The following is a 22,727-nucleotide window of genomic DNA, read 5'->3' on the forward strand; positions in this document are numbered from 1 at the left end:
TAGGAATATTGCTCTAGGCATAGGATAACCCATGTGGTGCCCTCCATATATTTTGGGCTACAACTCCCATAATCCCTGACAATTGACTATGCTCACTGAGGCTAATGGGAGTTGTGATACCCTCCAGATGTTTTGGCATATATTGTCAATTCCTGCCCTATGATGTCTTTTTATATAAGCTGGAATGAAAGCCTTGTTGCTTACTCTGAGGATCCGCTCTGAGGGTGTATACACCTCAGTTCAGAATTAGACTCCCTTCCTCTTCCACTTCCCCTGCAAGCCAAATCCAAAGGATTAACTGCATCCTAAGCACAAGAAGCCTTCAAAGGAACCCTGGAAATTGTATGTGAGGCTCCCAGGTACCTGGGATTCTGACATGACAACATTCAGGAATGAGATGGGTAGAGTGAGATGCTCACCAGCATGGATTAAAATCTGAGCCAGAAAAGAACTCTTGAAAAAATGATGCTAGAGTTATGATGTCATTGACTATTATGAACATGATTAGTAGTTTGTACTTGGAATTAGAATTAGAATTCAGTAGTTGAAAACTTGAGTGCATCACTGTGAGTTCACTTTGTTCCATGCAAACTGAAGGAGGGTGAATCCAGACTGTTCTGAAACCAGCGCCAAAAACATATCGGTGTAAATGTAGCTAGAATATCACCTTGGTTCTCAATTTTAGAGGAAAAAGTTTCACCTCGACAGTATGGTTTGTCTGAGTGACATAATGTAGTATGTTGTTAGGGGTTTCTTTTGAATTGGTTTTCACAACTTGGATGCCACATTTAAACTAACACACATTATCAAAATCCATCTAAAAGTAGTTTTAGGAAATGTGGAGCCAGGGAAAGATAACCTTCTTCCCTAGTTTGAGGGACAGAAAGAGCCATCTTGGGACAGCTACGCCTCTGAGCAGTGCAGAAATGGGGTCCTCAATTATAATTTGGTCAACGAAAAGGTCTTTGTCTTGGTTGGGGTTAAGGTGTGTGGTTCCATTCTGGATGGGAGAAGTAATGTATTACGTTGCAAATCCCATTAGAGATCTTTCTTTAAGAGAAGATAAATTATAGATGGGCTTCTTTGAACTGAGTTCAGTAGTGTTATGCCAATCCAACAAACAGTATTAAATTAGCGTTAGAATCTAGCATAACAGTGCTTCCTTAATAAAGAAAGGTGATATGCTCAGAAGGGTTATTTATGCCTGTTAAAGTAAATTAAAAGCTTTTTGGGTTTTGAAATTAGATCTTAATTGGAAAGTAACAGTCTTTGTTTAGCAGAGCAACTCAAGTTCCAATCATTTGTCCCAGCTGCTTACAAAGTGTTTATAGATGTCAGTTCCCTGCATAGTTAATATAATCCTGTACTTGAAAGAGTTCTATTTATGCTTATATCGTACTGTGCATAAACAGTTTATTGAATGTCTTAAGAATGCCTTCAATTTATGAGTAGGCATCTATAGACAACTATGTTCTCTACATGGTTCACAAAAAAATGTAAAACAATAATGAAGCCATGTTGTAATTAAGGAATCTTGAGTACCACCTGCCTTCTCTCTTAGGCTGATGGGAATTGTAGTCCAAAACCTCAGGTTGGGGAAGGCTGTGTTTAGGGCTTTCCAGAACTAGGCAGGGCTTGACAACCATATGTCAGGAGTGCTCTGATGGTGTTTCCTGCTTGGCAGGGGGTTGGACTCAATGGCCCTTGTGGTCTCTTCCAACTATATGATTCTATGATTCTATGACTTCCTCCATCTTGACAGGATTCAGCTTAAGTTTATTGGCTCATCCAGCCTCTAACCAAATCCCGGCATTGGTTCAGCAAAAACCACAGCTTTGCCTAACTCTGATGACAAGGAGAAATAAGAGCTGGATGTCATCTGCATACTGATGGCCTCGCTTCAAATCCCAGAATGACATAACCCAGTGACTTCATATAGATGGTAGAATGCATAGCGTATAAAATAAAAACTTACAGGACTCAAAGGTTATTTCTTTGCAAAAACACCTCTTACATGTAACTGCGATGATCTCCCATTCAGTTGTAGCTAGACGTTTAAAACGTGTAGAGATTTCATGGTGTTGCCAGTGGTTTGTATCCTGTGAAGTTGTCCTGTTCCTACAAGGATTTCTGTTTACACAATGGAACTTCCTCCCCCCACAGTTGTTCTGGGCTTCCCCCACAACCATCCAGAGCATATTTGGGGATAAATGGAGAGAAGGGGGGGGGCGGTTCTGTGGCATAAGCAGATGTACTTTTGCAAATGGGACAGCTTTTTTGGATACCCATTCAGTGTTTCTACTTTCAGCATGAAAAATTAAATGAAATATGGGATGAGTTTTGCAACTTTGTGGTAGAATTAGCTTTGATCAAGGGTGGAAGTTATTATTTTTATTGTTGTCCTGTTATTTCTTACAGCCTGACGTTGTTTGCTTGTAGCCATTCCCCCCCCCCTTTTTTTTTGTACAGAGCAGTTTTTTTAGTATAAAGCACTGGGCAATTTTATTACAGGGATGTTTGCTTTCAGTTTCACCTGGGGAATTTACTAACTTGAGCTGTGAGAAATGTGCCTATGAGTTATTCAGAGTCAGTCACCTTCCTCAGGCTAATTGTTACTGCTTTGTCCTTGAAGCATCTCTCATGAAACTTACAAAGTAGGGTGACTGCAGAAAAAAGTCGTTATTAATCTCAAGACAACTCCTATTTCCCTTTCCCACTCCTAAGATTAATGATCATAAGCCATAGGTGGCCTCCATTGTCATAGACTGATGTTCTTCTTGGCAGCAGCTACTATAAAATCTAATAAATAGGCTGACAACAAAATCACTTTTTCAAGAAAAAGATTGTGATGGTTCTTGAAACAAAGAGTGATTTAAAGAGATTTTTTTTTTTTTAAGCATAACTAATTAAAGGAGAAGCTCCTGGAGAGCAGAAACCACAACTGGATGTGCTTGAACTGGAAGCTTCTGTTAGTGCAGAATGCTGTAGCATGTTTGTTAACAGGAGTGAAACCCTGTCAGCATTTAACACCCCTGCTCAGATACCTGCATTGGTTGCCAGTCTGCTACTGGGCCAAGTTCAAGGTGTTACTACTGGTGTATAAAGCCCTTAACACCTTGGGACCAGTTTGCTTGTGATCACATCTTTACCGCATGCATGCCCACTCAACCACTTTGACCTGAGGAACTGGCACTGCTACAGATGCCCCTTACTAACTTGCTCCGTGCTTGTATGAAATACAGTGGCACCACGGGTTACAGACGCTTCAGGTTACACACTCCGCTAACCCAGAAATAGTACCTCGGGTTAAGAACTTTGCTTCAGGATGAGTACAGTGGCAGCAGCAGGAGGCCCCATTAGCTAAAGTGGTGCTTCAGGTTAAGAACAGTTTCAGGTTAAGAATGGCCCTCCAGAACAAATTACAAATTACAAATTACAGATCTACAGGTACCGCTGTAGATCTTTTAGTATGACAGCACCCTTGGAAACCCCCTGTCTATTGACATCTGGCTTGCACCTTCACTGTATCCTTTTTGGCAAGTTGACTTGCTTATATCTGATCCCCAGCTAGGAATGGAAACTATACAGTACAGTGGTACCTCGGGTTACATACGCTCCAGGTTACAGACTCTGCTAACCCAGAAATAGTACCTCGGGTTAAGAACTTTGCTTCAGGATGAGAACAGAAATTGTGCTCCGGCAGCGTGGTGGCAGCGGGAGGCCCCATTAGCTAAAGTGGTGCTTCAGGTTAAGAACAGTTTCAGGTTAATAATGGACCTCTGGAATGAATTAAGTACTTAACTCGAGGTACCACTGTATAAGTATGTTTCAGGTAGGAGGGGTAGGAATTATCTCTGCATAAGAGGCTTTGGAGTGTCACTGGCAGCCAAGGTTGACACTACTGGGCTGGTTGGTCTCTTGTGATATGGAGAAGATGCTAAAAGGTATTAGCACATTCATTCAATTGTTGTAGCTTCCAGCTGGGAAACTGTTAAGAGCACTCAGTGTCAGAGGTGAGAAGATACTGGGGTGGGGAGGAAGAAGGGGATCAAGATTCCAAGCCACAGTTTAAACGACATCCATTATTTATATTGCAAAGACTTCTGTGTGTGTCAGTTATATCGTTCTCCTTTGACACTTTCCCCTTTGCTATCGACTGTTGTTTCAATAATTGCCTGCATCATGGCGCGTTCTGGCATTAAGGGCTACTTTAATGAAAGGGATCTGACTTTAATTTCTCAGGTTTCCTAGTAATGCATTCAATGAGACACCTTTTCAAAAAGTAGAAAGAATGCTCACTGATCTTCAGTGTGCTCTGCAAAAACTCAAAAAGAATAGAAGTTCAATAAAAGGGCTGCCTTCAAAAGCTTTTGATTAACCCACTTTGCATCAAACCTTTTTGACATTTGATATTTGTTGAGGGAATTAAACTATTTTCCTTGCTTGGTTAAGCAACAATGAAAAAAAAAACTTTATTCTATGCCTTCGCTGCAGGATTTCTGTCAGATTTTTTTTTGAAAATTAGATTTTCTTCCGTTTCTTCCGCACCTCTTTTTCCCCTCTCTCCTGCCACCTGGGGAGTTTCTGTCCAGCAGCCATTTGCTACTCAACTGCAAGGCTCACTAACAAGGGCTAAATTTTTTTTAAAAGACTCCTGGCACTTTTCTTTTACCAGCATGACACTGCTGCTTCACGTCCCTATGGGTGGCTAGTGGAAAAAAACTTACCTGAAGTCTTTCTTGATTATTTATGATTCTTCTTCTATTTTCTGTAACAGTTTTTCTGACCATATCTAGGTATGTGCCTCCCTTGACAGAAGCCTTTACATTAGTACCTCAGGTTACATACATTTCAGGTTACAGACTCTGCTAAGCCAGAAATAGTGCTTCAGATTAAGAACTTTGCTTCAGGATGAGAACAGAAATCATGCTCTGGCGGCACGGCGACAGCAGGAGGCCCCATAGGCTAAAGTGGTGCTTCAGGTTAAGATCAGTTTCAGGTTAAGAACAGACCTCCGGAACGAATTAATGACTTAACCCGAGGTACCACTGTATTTACCTGCAGGTTTGGCACCAAGGCTGGCAACATTAGGTCACCTGTTCTTTCATTGGGATAATGCAGTAAAACAGTCCTTGGGGGTCCATCGTGATCAGTTGGTCAAATGGGTATCCAATATACTTGAGTCCTACAGGATAGGTATAAAGCATTGACTTGAGCTGAATTCACACCCCTTTTTCCCTGGTGCTATCATATTCAGATCAGTGCAAGGAAACTGAGATTATCCCATATTGAATGGAGACAAGATGCATCCTTAATAGGGGACAGATCTGCTATTTTTTGCCATGGAAGGTAGTTTTAAGAATCTAAGAAGAGCCTACTGGATCGGGTCAATGGCCCACCTAGTCCAGCATCCTGTTCTCACAGTGGCCACCCAGGTGCCTGTAGAAAACCCACAAGCAGGATTTAAGCACCAGAGCACTCTCCCCTCCTGAGGTTTCCAGCAACTGGTCCTCTGAAGCATCACTGTCTCTGACTGTGGAGGCAGATGATAGTTATCATGGCTAGTAGCCTTCTCCTCCGTAATTTTGCCTAATCCCGTTTCAGAGCCAGCCAGGTTGTACTGTGTGAAGAATTAAATGATTGTGAAAAAAATGCTTTGCTTAGAGGCTACCAGTTGATTTATTCCTCCTCTTTCTCCATGTCCACTTTCTGGTACTGCGGCCGGCACTGGCTCAGTTTTATTCAATAGCTCCTATCACAGGCATGCATGGAGGCTGTTATTCTGTGCAAGCCTTTGATGCTGATTTATGGAAGTGTTTATTCTTGTGAAAGACATGTTAAAGCAGGCTGCTTTCAGGGCTGGAAGAGTGTGTCGTCACCTGTTGCATGCCGTGTAACTAAATAATAGATGCTTTGGAAACCTTGTTCCATTTCCCGTCCCCCCGCCCCCCTTTGCATTCTCCGCCCCCACTCTAATCTTTTGAAATCCCCCCCCCCTCCGCCTGTGTAGCTGTGTAGCTAATTTAAGACACTGTAGTGGTGTTTGATTTTACCAACCGTGGGCACAGTGATAAATATACTCACTAAATATCATGTGGGAGAGAGGGATCGTATTCCTCTTGAAGTTATCTGCTAGCTACAAAAATAGCTCTCCCCTAGTTTTCTGTGTGGCTTATTTCAGCAAAGCTGTCTGTGTGTGTTTTTATAAAGCATTAAAAAAAGAAGAAGAGGAATATTGCATTCTATTCCTTAATTGCTGGGAAATTTTAGTTAGCAATTCAAGGTGCTGGGTTTAAAGCCCTAAATAGCCTGGATCTTGCCTGCTTTAGGAAGCACCTCTTCCTATGTGTGATTCTATTGCTCATTAATATAAGCAGCGGAGCCTCTAGTCTAGGTATCAGTTCCCTGTAAAGCAGAGGAGCGGAATCTGTGCCCGCCCCCCAAATGTCATTGGACTCCAACTCCTATCACTCCCAGCCAGCACAACCAATGGTATAGAATGATGGAAGTTGCTGTCCAGTAATATCTGGTCATAGGTTCCCCACCCCTGCTATAAACTAATACTACCAGAAACTAGGAACAGGGTCTTTACAGTAGGAGCCTCCGTTCTCTAGTGAAGCCCGACTCCCTTGTTCTCATTTGTTTTGGATTTCAGAGAAACACGTGTTCAAGCAAGTTTAGGAATATAATCTGAAAACTATCAACCCCTACTCTGCTCCATTCATTCATTTAATTGATTTGTATCCACTTTTTTGAACAGTGTCCAAAGTGGCGTACAACAGTGTTTTCCCCAGTGGCTGACTTAAAAATTGCTGAGGACATCTGGTTGGACACAGTAACAGAATGCTAGACTCGGTGGTCTGATTTAGCAGTGTTTGTCTTGTGTTATAATTCTTGCATCCTTCAACTTCCTAACAATCAAAATGCTATTTATTTCTATTTCCCATTCTTTTCCTTTGTAAATTAGAATGGTTGCCTGTGGCTAAGATCCATCCAAGCAGACTGACTGTACCAATAATACACATATTTTTTTTTCTCTGTCCCAGGTTTTCTACCCCAGCAAAGATGGTACTAAGATTCCAATGTTTGTTGTCCACAAAAAAGGAATCAAATTAGATGGGTCTCATCCTGCTTTCCTTTATGGTTATGGTGGCTTCAACATATCAATCACACCAAGCTACAGGTAAGCAGAGATGGGGTGCTTATGAAGATTTGTCAGAATAGTAATAGTGCCAGTAATTTTATATTAAGAAAGTTGTTCGGTGTATTATATAGCCTGAATTTGCAGCTAATGGATACTGATACTGAAACTTAAACCCAGTGGAAATACCCAGGTCAAGGGAGTTCCCAAAACATGAGTGATCGTTTGCTAATTAAGCAACCTGCTTTGTCACCTCTTACCAGCTCTTTTCTGCTTTCAGATTTTTGTTGACCACACTGCAGGTCTCCTTTAACATGCCTATAGTCCTTATTTTTCTCTGGCAGAGTTTCTGTGCTAGCTTGAAAGTCATGACCAAACTACGAGTCTAATGGTGACACTCCTTTTCTTACATAGATGATCTTTGTGTGTTTAGGAGAGATAATCTGACAAATGCAGAGGGTGCCAACCCTGCTCTGCCCCAAGTAGTACCTCTGCATTGCCCTGAGAACTGCTTTGAGCCGTAGATCAAGTGTACATTTCAAAAATAAAAAAATGGAGAAAAACTTCACTTAAATTTCCAGGAGGCTAGCAGAATAGTGCTGTAAATGTCACAAATAGGTTCTTATACATCTCCCATGGGGGTGACATTAAGTTGAAATTATTGAATCCTTCCATGCCTTAAGATCCATGCTCTCAGTCAATGGTGTTTAGCAAAGACAATCTCTTGCTTTGCTGACTTGAATTAAGAGCCACTGTTAGGTCTATGCACAACTACTACTTGCCCGTTATTCTTACCCTTCTCTTCCCTTTATTTCACTTCCATTTACTCCTAAAGCTTTGCTATTTTCAGCATTTGTACACAATTCTGATTCTTTCTTTTTTTAAGCCTTATTATAGTTAACTTGTTTTATTCTAAGTTCAGATATGAAGTTCCCTTTGCAAGGAATGTGGACAGTTTTTTAATGCAAAAGTTCAAGTTTTCAGGCCTCGAGTGTTCCCCCACCAGATCCTTGTGTTCACTTAGCAGTTAAAAAAAGAGGTCAGCCTTTGAAGAAGGGGCTATTTTCTGGCAGATGGCTCATAGGTACTCAATACCATGGAAGAGAACACTTGAAATAAGAACACGCTCTTTGCAAGATTCCAAGAACAGGTGACCAGGAGAAAACTATCCTCTCAACATCCCAAGGGCTTTCTCCATATTTTGCTGTCATGTCTTTTATTCAGCAGCCAGTCACTCAGCTATGTACCTTGCAGATGTGACCTGACAATAAAGCCCAAATGAATGAGTCATAAGTCCAGAAGCAGAGAACCAAAAATGCCTGCTTAAATGGACTTTAAAAAAAACAAAAAAACACTTGCATAATATATAAGCTTCAAACCTTTCGCATTTTATCACTGAGCTCAGCTTTAGGATAAAAAATCATCTTGGTGCACACAGTGATCTTAGTACAGTGTGTGCAACATGTGTGTAAGTGTCTCTCGTGTGCATCGCTGTGTCGCAGACTATTTGCAGCCACGTTTGTAAAGTCAAAGATCTTAGTCACTTAGGGCACATGAAGCATTAACTAGCAGCTCACCTGTACCTTTCAGTCTTAGTGCTACCAGGTTGGCTCAGTGTAGATGTAGAATGCTGGCAAATGGAGGTGGTGTGTTTGACCAGAATGCAGTCTGGGAGAGGAAGCTTGGCCTTTGACCATGCTCACTTGGGGCTGATGGGAGTTGTAGCTCAGCAACACCTGGACTAACAAACGTTCCCCATAACTGGTCTAAGGGCTGGAAGCCAGTGGGGAAACAGAACTGCTGGCCAATGGAAAATAAGAACATCAAAAGGGCACCCTAGCCTTTGTTTTGAGGGCCATACATACACATACAGATACAGTAATATGCACACTTTTTTAAAAACAAAAAACTCTGGACCAGATTCAGCTAACCAGCTACATCAGCAGAAGCTTATGCAAGGACTTCTGCTAGTGTCACACGGCTTCCTCCCACCCTCTACCGCTGCCCCCAATTGGCTTGTATAGTCCTTATAACTACCAAAAAGAAACACATCTTGTGCAGCCAAGCTTCCTGTTGGGCTGACTGTGCCCATTAGTTGGGTGAAAAAGAAGAAACAGAGATCAGTTTCCTAGAGTCGAGCTAGACCATCTAAATACCTCCTGCCAAAAAGGGATCATTAACTGGCAGGCAGTATCCTGTGAATTAAAATGGCATTAAAGGTTCTGTTCCCTCAATATCACTCATCTTTTGGCTTTTTAAATTAACCTGGCATGTCTTTTTTGCATTTAAGACTGCATTCCTGGGACGCCTTGAATGGTGTCCAAGGGCCCCTGGGAGGTATTGTGTCTTCCTTCTTCACCACTGCAGAAATCTCTGGCACCCTGGGCCATACATCAGAGCCCCTGACGTTGTGGAATATGCTGTGGGAGGACCAGGAAGTGGCTTGGTTCTAATCCAGCTGCTTGTCTAAATGGAGGCATTGCCGCTCAGTGGCAGATCACCTGCCTTGCATGCAGGAAGTCCCAGGTTAAATCCCCAGTATCTCCAAGGTAGGACTTAGGAGAGAACTTGGCCTGAAATACTGGAGAGCTGTTGCCAGTCACTGTAGACAATTCTGAGCTAGATGGACCTGTAGAATAAGGAGCTTCCTGTGTTCCTACATCTCTCATTTTTCTTTCCTTCCATGGGAGGTGGTGGGCTCTCCTTCCCTGGAGGTTCTTAAACAGAGGTTGGATGGCTATCTGCCATGCACGATCTAGTTGGGATTCCTGCATCACAGGTAGTTGATCTAGTTAACTCCCAGAGTCCCTTCCATTTCTTTGAATCTATGAATGGAAACATATTCCTCCTCCAGCTACATTTCGAGCATCATAGGTCAAGCGCTGAAAATCTTTACCAATTAATTGTCTTTGCATATATATATTTGCAGTGTATCAAGACTCATTTTTGTAAGACACCTGGGTGGCATTCTAGCTGTGGCTAATATCAGAGGAGGTGGTGAATATGGAGAGACCTGGCACAAAGGTAAGAGTTCCTTGGTGCAAGAACATACGTAAAGTGCTTTATTCAATAACAGTCTGCAATCCTGGACACATACAACTCTCAGCAGAACTCGCTTCTGAGTGTAGTCATGTAAAGGGTTGCACTGTGATTGTCTTTCCACAGGTCAAATGTTTGTATGTCTCCATGCTAAACCACTGCAGAGGTCTGGTTTTGTTTTTGTTTTATTGCCTTAATTTTACTCCGGAACACCATCACAGATTTATTTGAAAATGTCCATATTTCTTAATTTACAAAATAATTTTCTCCATTACTGCATCAGTTTTGTTCCTCATTATTATTTTAATTACTTCTGTAGCCTGGAGTGTTTCCCAGTAATAGGGGTTTTCAGAAAGAGAAAACACTGTATTACTGCCCCAAAACAAAGTGCCATTCAATAACAGGAAATTAGCTGTAGACCTTTAATGAGTTCTTAATAAAGTTAGCCTTTATGTGGGAGGGCTCTGGTTTTTCCGTTTCATTTGTACACAAGACTGTGTGTTGGCATTAGGTTGAAGTCTGTTGTTTCTTAAGTGTCATGGGCAGCTATTACTGATATTCATGGAGCTTGGCACTGTGGCCTGAGCTTCACCTGGAATGTCCAGAAAACTCCAGACATATGGCAACCCCTGTCCGAATTTCCTTAAAAAAACAACTCAACAACCTTTGTGTCCAGATTTTTACTTTTTGAAATATGGCAACCCTAACTTATATTAACCACTATAATTTGTAGAAATTTGCCTTGATTGAGCCACAGTAATTGTTTTCGTGGCTATGATCCAGAAAATTTACTGACTACGTTAGGATGTAATAATAAATATGGTTTATCATTATGAGAACTTTCTGCAGGCTTATGTACTCTCTCTTCCTCCAGCACATCTGCTAAGGATGAAACTGCAAATCTTTACTTCTGTTTTTGATTAATTTCAACAAACTGTGGTTGTGGCTTTCTGAAATAAGCCAACTTAAAACCCTGATTTATGAAGCTGGTTTATTTCAATAAATCATAGATTAACCATAATAACAAACCATAGATTAACCACACACAAAAACTTAAGAATGAACTGGGCTAATTGAAAATAGAAGTGAAATCTTCTGATCTTGTGCTTGCAGTCCTATCAGAGAAGTAGAGAGTAGGAAGCAGATGGGTCCAAGGCATTGGTTTGTTCTCACAGCAATAAACCGTAGTTTACTGCTACATCCTAACAGATCCAACATTGTAATCTTGATTATTTTCTATGTTTATGTGAAGTATGTATATGAATTCTGTACATCTTGGCTTGGATCAAAGATGTATAAGCAGAACTCCCCATTGTGGCTGCTTGTTACTCCAAAAGCAGCTTCTAAGCATTGGAGGATTTTCCAGAATAGAATAGGATGGGATGCAGGTGTTGCAGGAGGAGAAGGAAGGGCACCTTTTGTGACTTAGTGTCTTCTGCCCATGCAAGACCACTATGGATCCAAGCCTTTATGCATAACGTCATTTTCTGCCTGTGGATTTAAGAAGCATTATTGTATTGTTATCTTAATGTGAATATGGCTTTGACTTGTTTTGAAGTATGCTGTTATCTTATCAAAGAGGGGTATACTGTTGGTGAAAATCAAGGGACCTGCCTTGCCCAGTAAAATTTATTTTGTTCCACCTGATTTATTTATTTTTATTAACTTGAAAAAAAACTATCTACTGAATGGAAAGGAGGGAATAAAATGTTTGCTAGATTTGGAACAAGGAAAGGCAGGAGGGTAGGCAAGAAAACAGATCTTGCTGCACGGCAAAAAAGCACACTAGCTCTTAAACATCTCTGCATGCCTATACAATTGTGTTTGTGATAATGTTGTGCTTTTCTTTGTTTTGATACCTTTAGCTGTGCACCTCAAGTTCTGTGTTGATCTGTGGTAGATAAATGCTAGATCTCAAAAGGAAGATATATTTCTCTAGCCCTGATACCATATGAATGAAAGATTTATTGTTTTTAAGAAAAGCGCTCATTTATCTTTTTTTTGGGGGGGGGAACTATTAATTTTATAAGCCTATAAGCTTAAAATACCATAAATGAGCTGGATGCTGTTGATTTCCCATTAAGACAAACCTCAGTCAGAAATGCACGTGACCGTTTTGTCTGCAAACTACTGCGATCAGTTATTAGGAACATTACCTGGTCTGTGCTTTCCTTCCTTCCTCCCCCCCCCCCCCCAAAGCCTTTAGCATAGGTATGTATTATTCAAGCCTTCTGAAAGCATTAAAGGTACTGGCAAGACCATTTTCTGAAGTCTCTCTTGCACGTGATATTCATTATCTTTTTTGTGTTCCTCAACTGCATACATTATTAAAATACTTGTGGAACTGAAAAATTTAATCCAAGCAGTTCTTCTTGTGTGTACATACACCCTAGAGTACATGTTCTGAATCGGCAATGTCAAAAGTGTGCGTATCTGTGTGTTTTCAAAGGGTTAACTAGCTTGTTTTCTTCATTTCCATTTAGGTGGCATCCTGGCCAATAAGCAAAACTGCTTTGATGACTTTCAGTGTGCAGCTGAGTATCTTATCAAAGAAGGGTATACTTCTCCAAAGAAACTGACTATCAATGGAGGTTCAAATGGGGGTCTCTTAGTGGGTAAGAAGAGGCTGTCTACTTCCTTTTCCTTTTTAAAAAATGACAAAGCTAAGTGAATTTAATGTCATGTAAATGGAGGACTCAGAGGATAAGCTCTGGAAGGACATTTCCCTCCCCACACAAGTTGGACATTGCACCATTTGTTAACAAACTGAAGTAATTAGGGCAATACGCAAATATTATCTAGGCCTGCAGAATACCAATTGGCCATTTAAGAAAACATCTGCCTTTATGAGCTGCACACATAATTACTGCACTGAGGCATCTGTCTTTTCTTCCTGTAGGGTAGAACTGGCTTCATACAAAACACTTTTTCATTTTAGTTAGGGAAGGAAAGAGCAAATTCATATCAAAAAATAGCTAGTCAGAGCTGACTTTTGCATCACTAGTTGCCACTAACTCGGTTTCAGCCCACACTCTCCTATTTTGAAGTATTTTGTCCTTATGTTTATCCAGGACCAAAGCCTTGATACGGCAATGGTAGATTATCACCTGTTCCCCTTTTCATGCACAGTGGAACACTGTGTTCTTTTTTAAAAAAACAAAACAAAACCACAAGTGGATCTTTGCTAGAGCAGCACATACACAACAGGCACTAATTGGGTTTAAGCATTACAGTTTTGAGTTCCATTCTCTGTTTTTCTTTATTTCTTATGGGTCTGACTGCATAGTCATGGAATTACATTTGAAATATGACTGTAGCATATACCCCAAATCCACACAACCTCACCATTTTTAAGCCTATGGCAGAATTTTTAGGGCTTTATTTAGAAAACAGTTCCCAAATTAGTGTGATAAATCTCTTAATACAAGAGCCTTATCTCAAAACAGTCATCTTTTGCCAAGTCCGCCTCCTTCCCAAAACCATGTTGATGATACCAAGAAGTCTGTTCCCCTTCCACCTTTTCTTAGGAATGTAATGAGACTAACAGTATGAAGTGTATAATATTCTTGTGATATAAGACATTAATGCTTCCCTGGAGCTGTGTATAACTAGGGACTGATTCATAAGAAGATCCTGCTGGATCGGGTCAATGGTCCATCTAGTTCAGCATCTTGTTTTCACAGTGGCCACCCAGATGCCTGTAGGAAACCCACTGCTCACACAAGTGTGTTTTTCTTCCTGACCACCCCTGCATTCCCTCCATTTTGAGAAAATTAACCAATCTGGGACTGTCTCAGGTTTTTGTTTTAATTTTAGTAAAACAGAGTCTGTGTACTGGCATGTTTACTTGTGGGTATTTAGATCTGCTCTGACACTCTCCAATATTTGGACGTATCAGTCCCCCGGAACCTGAGCATACGGTTCCAGTTCCCGTATTTTTCTATAAGATGCACCAGACCACAAGACTCACCTAGTTTTTGGAGGAGGAAAACAAGAACAAAAATATTCTGAATTTCAGAAGCCAGAACAGCAAGAGGGATCGCTGCGCAGTGAAAGCAGCAATCCCTCTTGCTGTTCTGGCTTCTGGGATAGCTGCACAGCCTGCATTCGCTCCATAAGACGCACACACATTTCCCCTTACTTTTTAGGAGGGAAAAAGTGAGTCTTATAGAGCAAAAAATACGGTAAATTATTTACCAGCCATTGAAAATGTCTTGGAAGGCCCGTAACCCCTCTCTTCTCAGTAGACTTGCTGCTCTAAAAATGCTGTGCTTCCTTAATCTTTTGTTTCTATTTCAAGTTCTTCCTCTTCGAGTCCTTGGGAAACACAAGGACAAACTCTATTTAATAATAGGCTTTTCAAATGGCTGTTCAGTGTCGATGCTTCACTTGTCGAGCTCAGCACACAAAAGGCAGCACTGATTATCGGGCAGTGCTTTGGACTAACTCCACAGAACTTTGCCACTAAAGTTAATAGGGTAACAACTGGCTGGCCAAACACATGAAGTTTGACAACATCTGGAAGGCCACAGGGTCCCCATCCTTGGAACAGATGGAGGAAGAGTTTGCACCATCCCGCAGTTGCTCCTTGTCTGCATGAAATTGCCCTTCCTTCCTTTAAGTTCAGCAGTCGCCCCGTTCTAAAACATGCAGATTTGTTTTTGTCATAAAGACAGCTTCATGGATTCCAGTTCCCCACAGAATGGAAGCAGGTTCTCCTGCATCTCATGCTCTTTCCCCCCTAATAAACTTCTGCCTTAGTGCTAAAGCAACAAACTGATCTGTTCCTATGCAGGTTTGCCCGTACATGTTTCAAATGTTGACGTCCTCTGATTGCTATCTTTATAACTGCTACTTGTAGATATTAGCACTGCTAGCTGCTTTAAACATTAAATTCAATTTGGGTTGGGTGTGTTTTCCTCCACTCTCCAGCTGCCTGTGCCAATCAGCGTCCTGATCTATTTGGCTGTGTTATTGCTCAAGTAGGAGTGATGGACATGTTAAAATTCCACAAATTCACCATTGGTCATGCTTGGACAACAGACTTCGGCTGCTCTGATTATAAAGAACAGTTTGCCTGGCTGTACAAGTAAGTAAAGTTTGGTTTGGTTTTTCCTAGTTTATATTCACTGCCACCTTCTTGAATCACAATGATATGGAAGCTGCTTGTTTCCCACCCACCCCTTATTTTCTCTTAAAAGTTGAAAATCACATTGTTAAGTGACATCATAAATCCATTTATACATTATCTCTTGTAGGCAACTTACCGTATTTTTCCTTCTATAACACGCAGATTTTTTCTCCTAAAAAGGAAGGAGAAATGTCTGTGCGTGTTATTGAGCGAATGTGTGGTCCCTGGAGCCAAATAGTGCAAGGGGAGGCAAAAAAAAGCAGGCAAAAATCAAATCGCGCGTCTCCTAGAAGGGAAACATGAAAAGAGGAAGCGGCTGCTTTCCGGCATTCTGCCTCAGGTTCTTACTGCCCACCCATCTCTGTTTCCTTGCTGTGTTTGCTCAAACGGAACAAAGAGCAGGGAAAGCCCCTCCCCTCCAGGCAAGCAGAGGGGAAAGCTGAAAACATGCAGGAGGGAGAGAGAGAGAGAGAGAGAGCTGGCTGGCTTGGGTGGGTAGGTGAGGGAAAACTTTTGCCTTCCTTTCCTCCCTACCCCTCTCCTGCATTCTTAGCCAGCTGCTTCTCTGCACACCCCTCTCCTGCTCCTTGTCCCTTCTGTGTTTTTCCTTCCCTCCCCACTTAAAATGTGGTTAAAAAGCATGGATCCACATGGATCCTCAGGATCTTTGCATTGGGTCAGCCCAAATTCACCATCAGATCACATAGCATGTCCATGGCTACAGCCTGCCCCCCCAAAATCACGCACCCACTGTTGCCTGGGGCTGCAATGGTGCAAAAATGTGGTTAAAAAGCATGGATCCTCAGGATCTTTGCATTGGGTCAGCCCAAATTCACCATCAGATCACATAGCATGTCCATGGCTACAGCCTGCCCCCCAAAAATCACGCACCCACTGTTGCCTGGGGATGCAATGGTGCAAAAACGTGGTTACAAAACATGGATCCACAGGGATTCTCAGGATTTTTGCATTGGGTCAGCCCAAATTCACCATCAGATCACATGTCTGTGGCCACAGCATGAAGCACAAAAATGATACATCCACTGTTTCATTCAGAATGTTTTTTCCCTTGTTTTCCTCCTCTAAAAACGATGTGCGTGTTATGGTCAGGTGCGTGTTATAGAGCGAAAAATACGGTAGCTTGCAGTTCTGTGTACATTGGCCTGGAGATAAACTCTATATAATCAGCAGAAATTACTTCAAAATAAATATATTGAGACTGGGATAGTGAAAGGTATTCCCAGTATGTTAGGAATGCAGTTAACATTTTAACTCCACTTAGTTTTACCATGGGGGGGGGCGTTTTATGGTTACAACCTTTAATCAGCTATGAAACCCAACAAAGTGTTCTGAACAGCTGGTGATCATAAGCAGTTTCCCCTTTTGAGATGTGGTAATCAGAACAGAACACAGTTTTTGAAATGTGGTCTTGCCATAGGACCCTACAATAATGGCAGTTTTTATTTCCAGTGTCATTTCCTAGCAATCCCTGGAATAAAATTTGTCACATTAACCCCCAAGTTAACTGCTCTGTGTACTCTTACATCCTCTTCTTGTTCTCAGCCATATACACACACAAAAGGGAGGAGGCAGAAACTACCATAAAATTTAAGGAGCCCCTTTCCTTTCAACCTTTCCTGCCAACTCTTGGATTGGAATGAGAATGAGTATATGTCAGTAGGCCATGTGTATCTTCCTTTTCTAGATCGAGACATCCCATTCCTCAACAAGAACTAATTCTCAGAGTACCAGCACATAACTTGGGTGCTTAAACGTTTGCACTAGCTGCCCATGCGTCACCAAGGCCAGGTTCAAGGTTCTTGCATTAATTTACAAGGAGCCTATCTTGGCCAAATCACTGAGATCTTTGGGGAAATCTCTGTTGGTGGCTCAGATGCACAGCTCAATATAGAAGTCATTCATATAGTGTGATGGGCCCAGGGCGGTGGAAAACCTCCCCAGCTGAGATTAGTCACCATCCTCCTTGCTCAACTTTATGCAGGTGATTAAGACTTACCGTATTTTTCGCTCCATAAGACACATTTTTTGCCTCCTAAAAAGTAAGGGGAAATGTCTGTGCGTCTTATGGAGTGAATGCCTACAGACGACGACGGTGGGATCCTGCTGCAGTCGCGAGCAGAAGATCCATGGCTCCCCTTCCTTCCCTCCTCATTTTAAGATAGTATTCAGTTTTGTGATAATTGTCCTATTGTCTCATTTTTTGTGGTTTGTTTTTATGTTTTACACCACTTAACAAATGCAAATAATTAGACGGCATAGAAATGTCTTGAATAAGTCAATCATGTTCCCAGCCCCTAGGATTCCTTATTCTTTCCCCACTTTCCTGCCAACTGGCAGCATTTTATCAAGCCTCCAACAAATGTGTGTCCTTCTAACAGGTATTCTCCACTCCACAATATCAAAATTCCGGAAGGAGAAGGAGTTCAGTATCCTGCCACCTTACTTCTAACAGCTGATCATGATGACCGTGTGGTGCCTCTTCACTCCCTGAAGTTCATTGCTACTCTGCAATATGTCGTAGGCCGAAGCCCCAAGCAGACCAACCCACTACTAATTCATGTGGATACCAAGGCTGGCCACGGGGCTGGGAAGCCCACAGCCAAAGTTATAGAGGAAGCATCTGACATGTTTGCCTTTATAGCAAGATGCCTAAATCTTGAATGGATAGAATAGGCCATTACTGTCTCAGTTAAATCAAGGGCTTGAACAACCTTTTAAAACTATACAGGAGCACTTGGTGTAGTACTTACATTTAAGAACTGCCACGCCCAGCTTCCCATGAACTCTGTCTCTCTTCTGCTTCTGTTCAGTGTTTACTCTTGGCTCTTCATTTTAGTTCCAGTCATACCTTTTAAATAGCATGTTTGGATAATTAGGCAGATTGCAGATGACGCTGTTAACGTGAATTCTTAAAAGTCAAAGGTGTTGGTGGTGAAAAGGTTTTAATGTGGTTTTTCTCCTTGTAAACATATCCAACGCTCTCGTAATTAAATGTAAGTACTGTTCCAGTATAGACTGTCAACTCGTATTTTCTTTACAGCCACGACGAGTGTTGGGATTATTGCCAATGCCTCTACATTAAAATAACTATATTACAAATGCGGAGTAATTTCAGGTTGTGTGTCAGTTCTTTTAAAGGTCTGGCTTTTATGCAGCACTGCTTTGAATCAGTACGCAGTTGCGTTGTTTCGCACAGTGCAATACACTCACACCTCTTTTCTTTTAACATCTATTTTTAACCAGTCTTGTTATCTATAATCTCCGGGCTGTTACAATTAAAAGGAGGTGCTGCAAATTGAGTAGCAATGCAACTGGAAGAGCCTCTGCTTCTCTTGGCTGAGTTGGTACTTCAGGCCTTTTCTCAGAAGATAAGAATTTGCCCTAGTTGCCTCAGACCATTGATCCATCTAGTACATTATCGTTGGCACACCATTGTCAACAGCAGTCCTCCAGAGGTTTTTTTGCAGCCCTTCCCGAAGATGGCAGGGGTTGAACCTGAGCCCAGTGTGCAAAATAGATGCTCTGCCATTAAGACATGGTCTTTTCTCAAGATAACCTAAGTTATACAAACTTAAATGCTAAATGAGAAGATCAGGCTTTCCCTTTAATATAATGAAATATTTTTCAATGTCTGATATACTCTTGATTGACAAATAGTAAATGTTTTTCTCTGCAGTAAAATCTTGATTTGGAAATGTCATCTGTCCAAGGCAAGGCACTGTTTTTTCTTTCCTTTTGTTTGAAATACCAAGGAAGTAAATAATCTTTGGAGGAGGAGAAGGGCAAAAAGAAAGGAGGATTGATTAGCACCTGTCATTTTTTTTCTGCTTTCTATTGTTCTTTAGAGAATATGCTTACAATAATGACACATTATGACCCCATAGCTTTAGGTATGCCAGAACCCCACCATGGTCACATCAGATATGTCGTAACTGCACTGACACACTAGTGCACTGTCATACCAGGTCTGCTGTGCTGTCACTTTCCACCAGGCCAAATGAGTGGAGATGGTGGGACATGGGAGGAGCAGAGTTAAGCAAAAAACTGCTAGGTTGGCAGGAGCAGGGACCGAGCAGTGGGAGCTCACCCCGTCACGGGGATTCGAACCGCCGACCTTCTGATCAGCAAGTCCTTGGCTCTGTTGGTTTAACCCACAGCGCCACCTGTGTCCCTTAGATAGTGAGATGCATTGACCTATATTTATCCAGCCTCAGATCATGCACACTTAGAGCACACAAGGGTGATAGGACACAGCACTTGCCAGGTAACCAAGTGAATTTGAAAGTTTATCTGCTGCAACCGTCTGCTCCTCCTCGTAGCTGTATCCGAATGCTGTGTCTTGTCCAAGCTATGGCTATAGCCGCCAACAGCTGGGAGAAGTGTGTCTCCTCAAAGCGTATGTACTTGCCATGCTATGCAGGTAAGTTCCCTGAGAAGACCAGGCAGTCTACTCTAACCATTACCACTGCCAGTCAAACACTCAATGAGCAACTTTGCCTTGCAGGTCTGTAGCCTGGACACAGAACAAGCTATCCCCTCCCCCCCCCAAAAAAAAAGATCCAGTGCAACCCCTAAGGGGAAAGGGAGAAATATGCTGACAGTTACTGTGGTTTCCTCCTCCAAAACTGCACGCCGTTTATCTCCACAATTTGAGACATCATCTCCATGACATCACCACACTGGATGTGATTGGTGGGCACTGGCGGTGTTGCCATGGACACAGGGTGGAAGGTTGTAGCTGTTGCCACTCAGCTTTTCAGAGCACTGTGACTTCCCCCACCTCTTCTGGGCTGGATGTGTGTAGAATATGGTAGCCATATTGATAGGATATAACTCCCCTTGATGTATTGGGATATTGGAGTGCGTGCCTGTTGCCCACCAGCTAAAAATAAGACTTCCTCCTTTTGTGAGAAATGATTATGCATTGACTGCCAGAATAGATACAATAATGCTGCGAAACAATCAACCTTAGAGCACCATTTGATCTGAAGCTGACAACAATACAACTGTGGTTTAGAAGCAACTTCATTTTTATATACTGACATGATCCTTTTATCTGCAAAATCACAGATGCTTATCTCCATGGGAAATCTAGACCTTTCATATTTTGTCTCAAAAGAAAGAAATGGATTGTTAGATCTTAGTATCATACTCCAAAAATTTGAATATTTATTTGTCTCTGGAACACCCAGGCCACTGACTAAACCTCTCTAAGAAAACAAAAAAGTCACGAAATATGTTCGTGATCCAAGATACGCTACCACAAAGCACATACACAACTCTTTAACACCCAGTCCACCATCACTTATCTTGCCTTGTGACATGGTAAGGTTCTCTACCATTTGGTAATTTTTTTTTCCATTTGGCATGATTTTTTAAAAGCCTCCAGTGGGGTAAAGGAGTTTGCTCTGGGACCAAAGGTGAGCAAACTACCCCAGAAGGAACATGGTCTGCCCCCCACCAGAGCCACTGCCCCTCCCCTAGTACCTTCATACACCTCAGACAGTCATATCATAAAAACAACACTAGAAGCAGGAAGTCAGCTAGGGAGGCAGTTGGATGACAAAAGAGTGAAAGGTGTGCTAAAAGAAGAAAAGGAAATTGCCAAAATGACTACATTAATTGCTGTGTCAGTTTTGTCCTCTGGCGCTGCCCACACCAGCACGTGTCCCTCAGAAGGGAATGGGGTCACTGGGCTGAATGATGTTCCCCCACCCCTGACTTACAAAGTAGTTGTTCCGTGCCTGCTGCTCTTAAGTTACCATTTGACAAATGGTGATCTCTAGCACATCCAGGCCAGCCAGCTGTGAAGAGCATTAGCCATTTGTCTTGCTACTTTACCACAAACTGAGGGAGCATTTCAGAATGTCAGCTGGCAACACTTAAATGAAGAACAGCGCTTTCTACTTCATTACCCTTTTTACATTACTTCCTAGCATGAGGCAACTTGTCATATCGGTAGCAAATAACAAATGCTGTTTTAATGGGGTGGTGAAGATGTGTCCTTTTCTCTCCCTCCACCCCAGCATTTTCTCTCTAAAGCAACTGCCTGATATTGACGGAGTTACACTCCCTCTGAAGGAGCAGATTCATAGCTTGGAGGGGGCGGCTTCTGGATCCTTTGCTGTCAGGTGGCCTCAGTGGAACGGAGCGCCTTCCATCAGCTTTGGTTGGTGGCCCAGTTGTGCCCCTATCTGGACAGGGATCTATAAAGCCTTAAACGGTTCTTCTTAACCTAAAGAGTCCTAAATGTGCATTGGGAAGATGGAAATGGTTGTTGTTGTTGTTGTTGTTAATAATAATAATAATAATTTATTTTAATTAGAGAGTTTTAAATATTATTCAGAAATGCTTTTAAGTGGTATACAAAAATACAACATAAAAGCCAGTAAAGGCATATTATAAAAACAGAAATGCAAGTGACAATCTTACATGTCAGAGAAATAGGTGGTGATTAGTAATAAACAACCTAGTATAATTGTGTAACTGCTATTTAACTTTAAAAACACCTTGGTGTGCATGAAAAACACCTGGAAATTGCGATAACTCGGTTTATTTCTTTGCTTTTACATTTACATTCCACCTTTTCATGTGGAAAATGGGCTGACATACATGTGCTCCCATGATATTCAGGGACCAAGGCACTGTGGTGCCAAGGCAGCTTCCTTCTTGCAGCACCATGGAGAGTACCTTGTGGGCCATGTGCTCCAAAAATGGTTTGATGTGAAATAAGGTAGTTTGAGCCTCTGGCTCCCATTCACCTCTCCTATGCCCCACCTCCTTTTGAAAAACTTATTAAAGGATCAGCTGTCTGACATGTAGACCATCACTTCTGTTGTGTTACCTGGCCTCCCACCTGGTGCATCCACCGTGCCATTGGAATGATGAGGTAGTATGGTGGCCCTCAGTTCCTTAGGCCCAGGGAAAGGTGCTCTTGGTCTTTGTTCTGGTCCTACATTACTCAATGCTGCAGAATTTAGTTCAATAGGTTACTGCTTGCTGGCTTCATATTTGGTGTCCTCTTCTCACCAAGACTCAGAACAAGAAACCCAGTCTGACCTGTGACATGACAGATGCCAGTTCAGTGTCCTGATCACTGCTGGACCAGCAGTGTCCAAAAGAATAAACAGTATGAGAAGAATTTTTGACACTGCAGCCCACGTGGGAAAACTGCTTGTTTTTATTTTATTTATTTGTTGAATTTATATACTACCCTATACCCAGAGGTCTCAGGACGGTTCACAAAATAAAATCAAAATATAAAACCACAAATGCATAATCAAAATAAAAACAACCCAATAGCAGCATTTTAAAAGGACATATGTTGTCAATCAAATCAACCAAAGGCCTGATTAAAAAGGAACGCTTTTGCCTGGCGTCTAAAGGTGTATAATG

General features: G+C 41.8%; 1 protein-coding gene across 1 annotated transcript in view; it reads left to right on the forward strand.

Moving 5' to 3' along the window:
* PREP (prolyl endopeptidase) overlaps positions 1-18,441 on the forward strand; it is a 65,086-nt gene extending 46,645 nt beyond the window's left edge. The window contains exons 11-15 of the mRNA XM_079971639.1: positions 7,047-7,183; positions 10,071-10,165; positions 12,664-12,795; positions 15,113-15,269; positions 17,711-18,441. Of these exons, the coding sequence (XP_079827765.1) occupies positions 7,047-7,183; positions 10,071-10,165; positions 12,664-12,795; positions 15,113-15,269; positions 17,711-18,005 (816 nt within the window). The 3' untranslated portion in view covers positions 18,006-18,441. The remainder of the gene's footprint in view (positions 1-7,046; positions 7,184-10,070; positions 10,166-12,663; positions 12,796-15,112; positions 15,270-17,710) is intronic.
* The last annotated feature ends 4,286 nt before the right edge of the window (positions 18,442-22,727 follow it).

Source organism: Podarcis cretensis, assembly GCF_951804945.1.
Source record: "Podarcis cretensis genome assembly, chromosome: 3".
Taxonomy (NCBI): domain Eukaryota; kingdom Metazoa; phylum Chordata; class Lepidosauria; order Squamata; family Lacertidae; genus Podarcis; species Podarcis cretensis.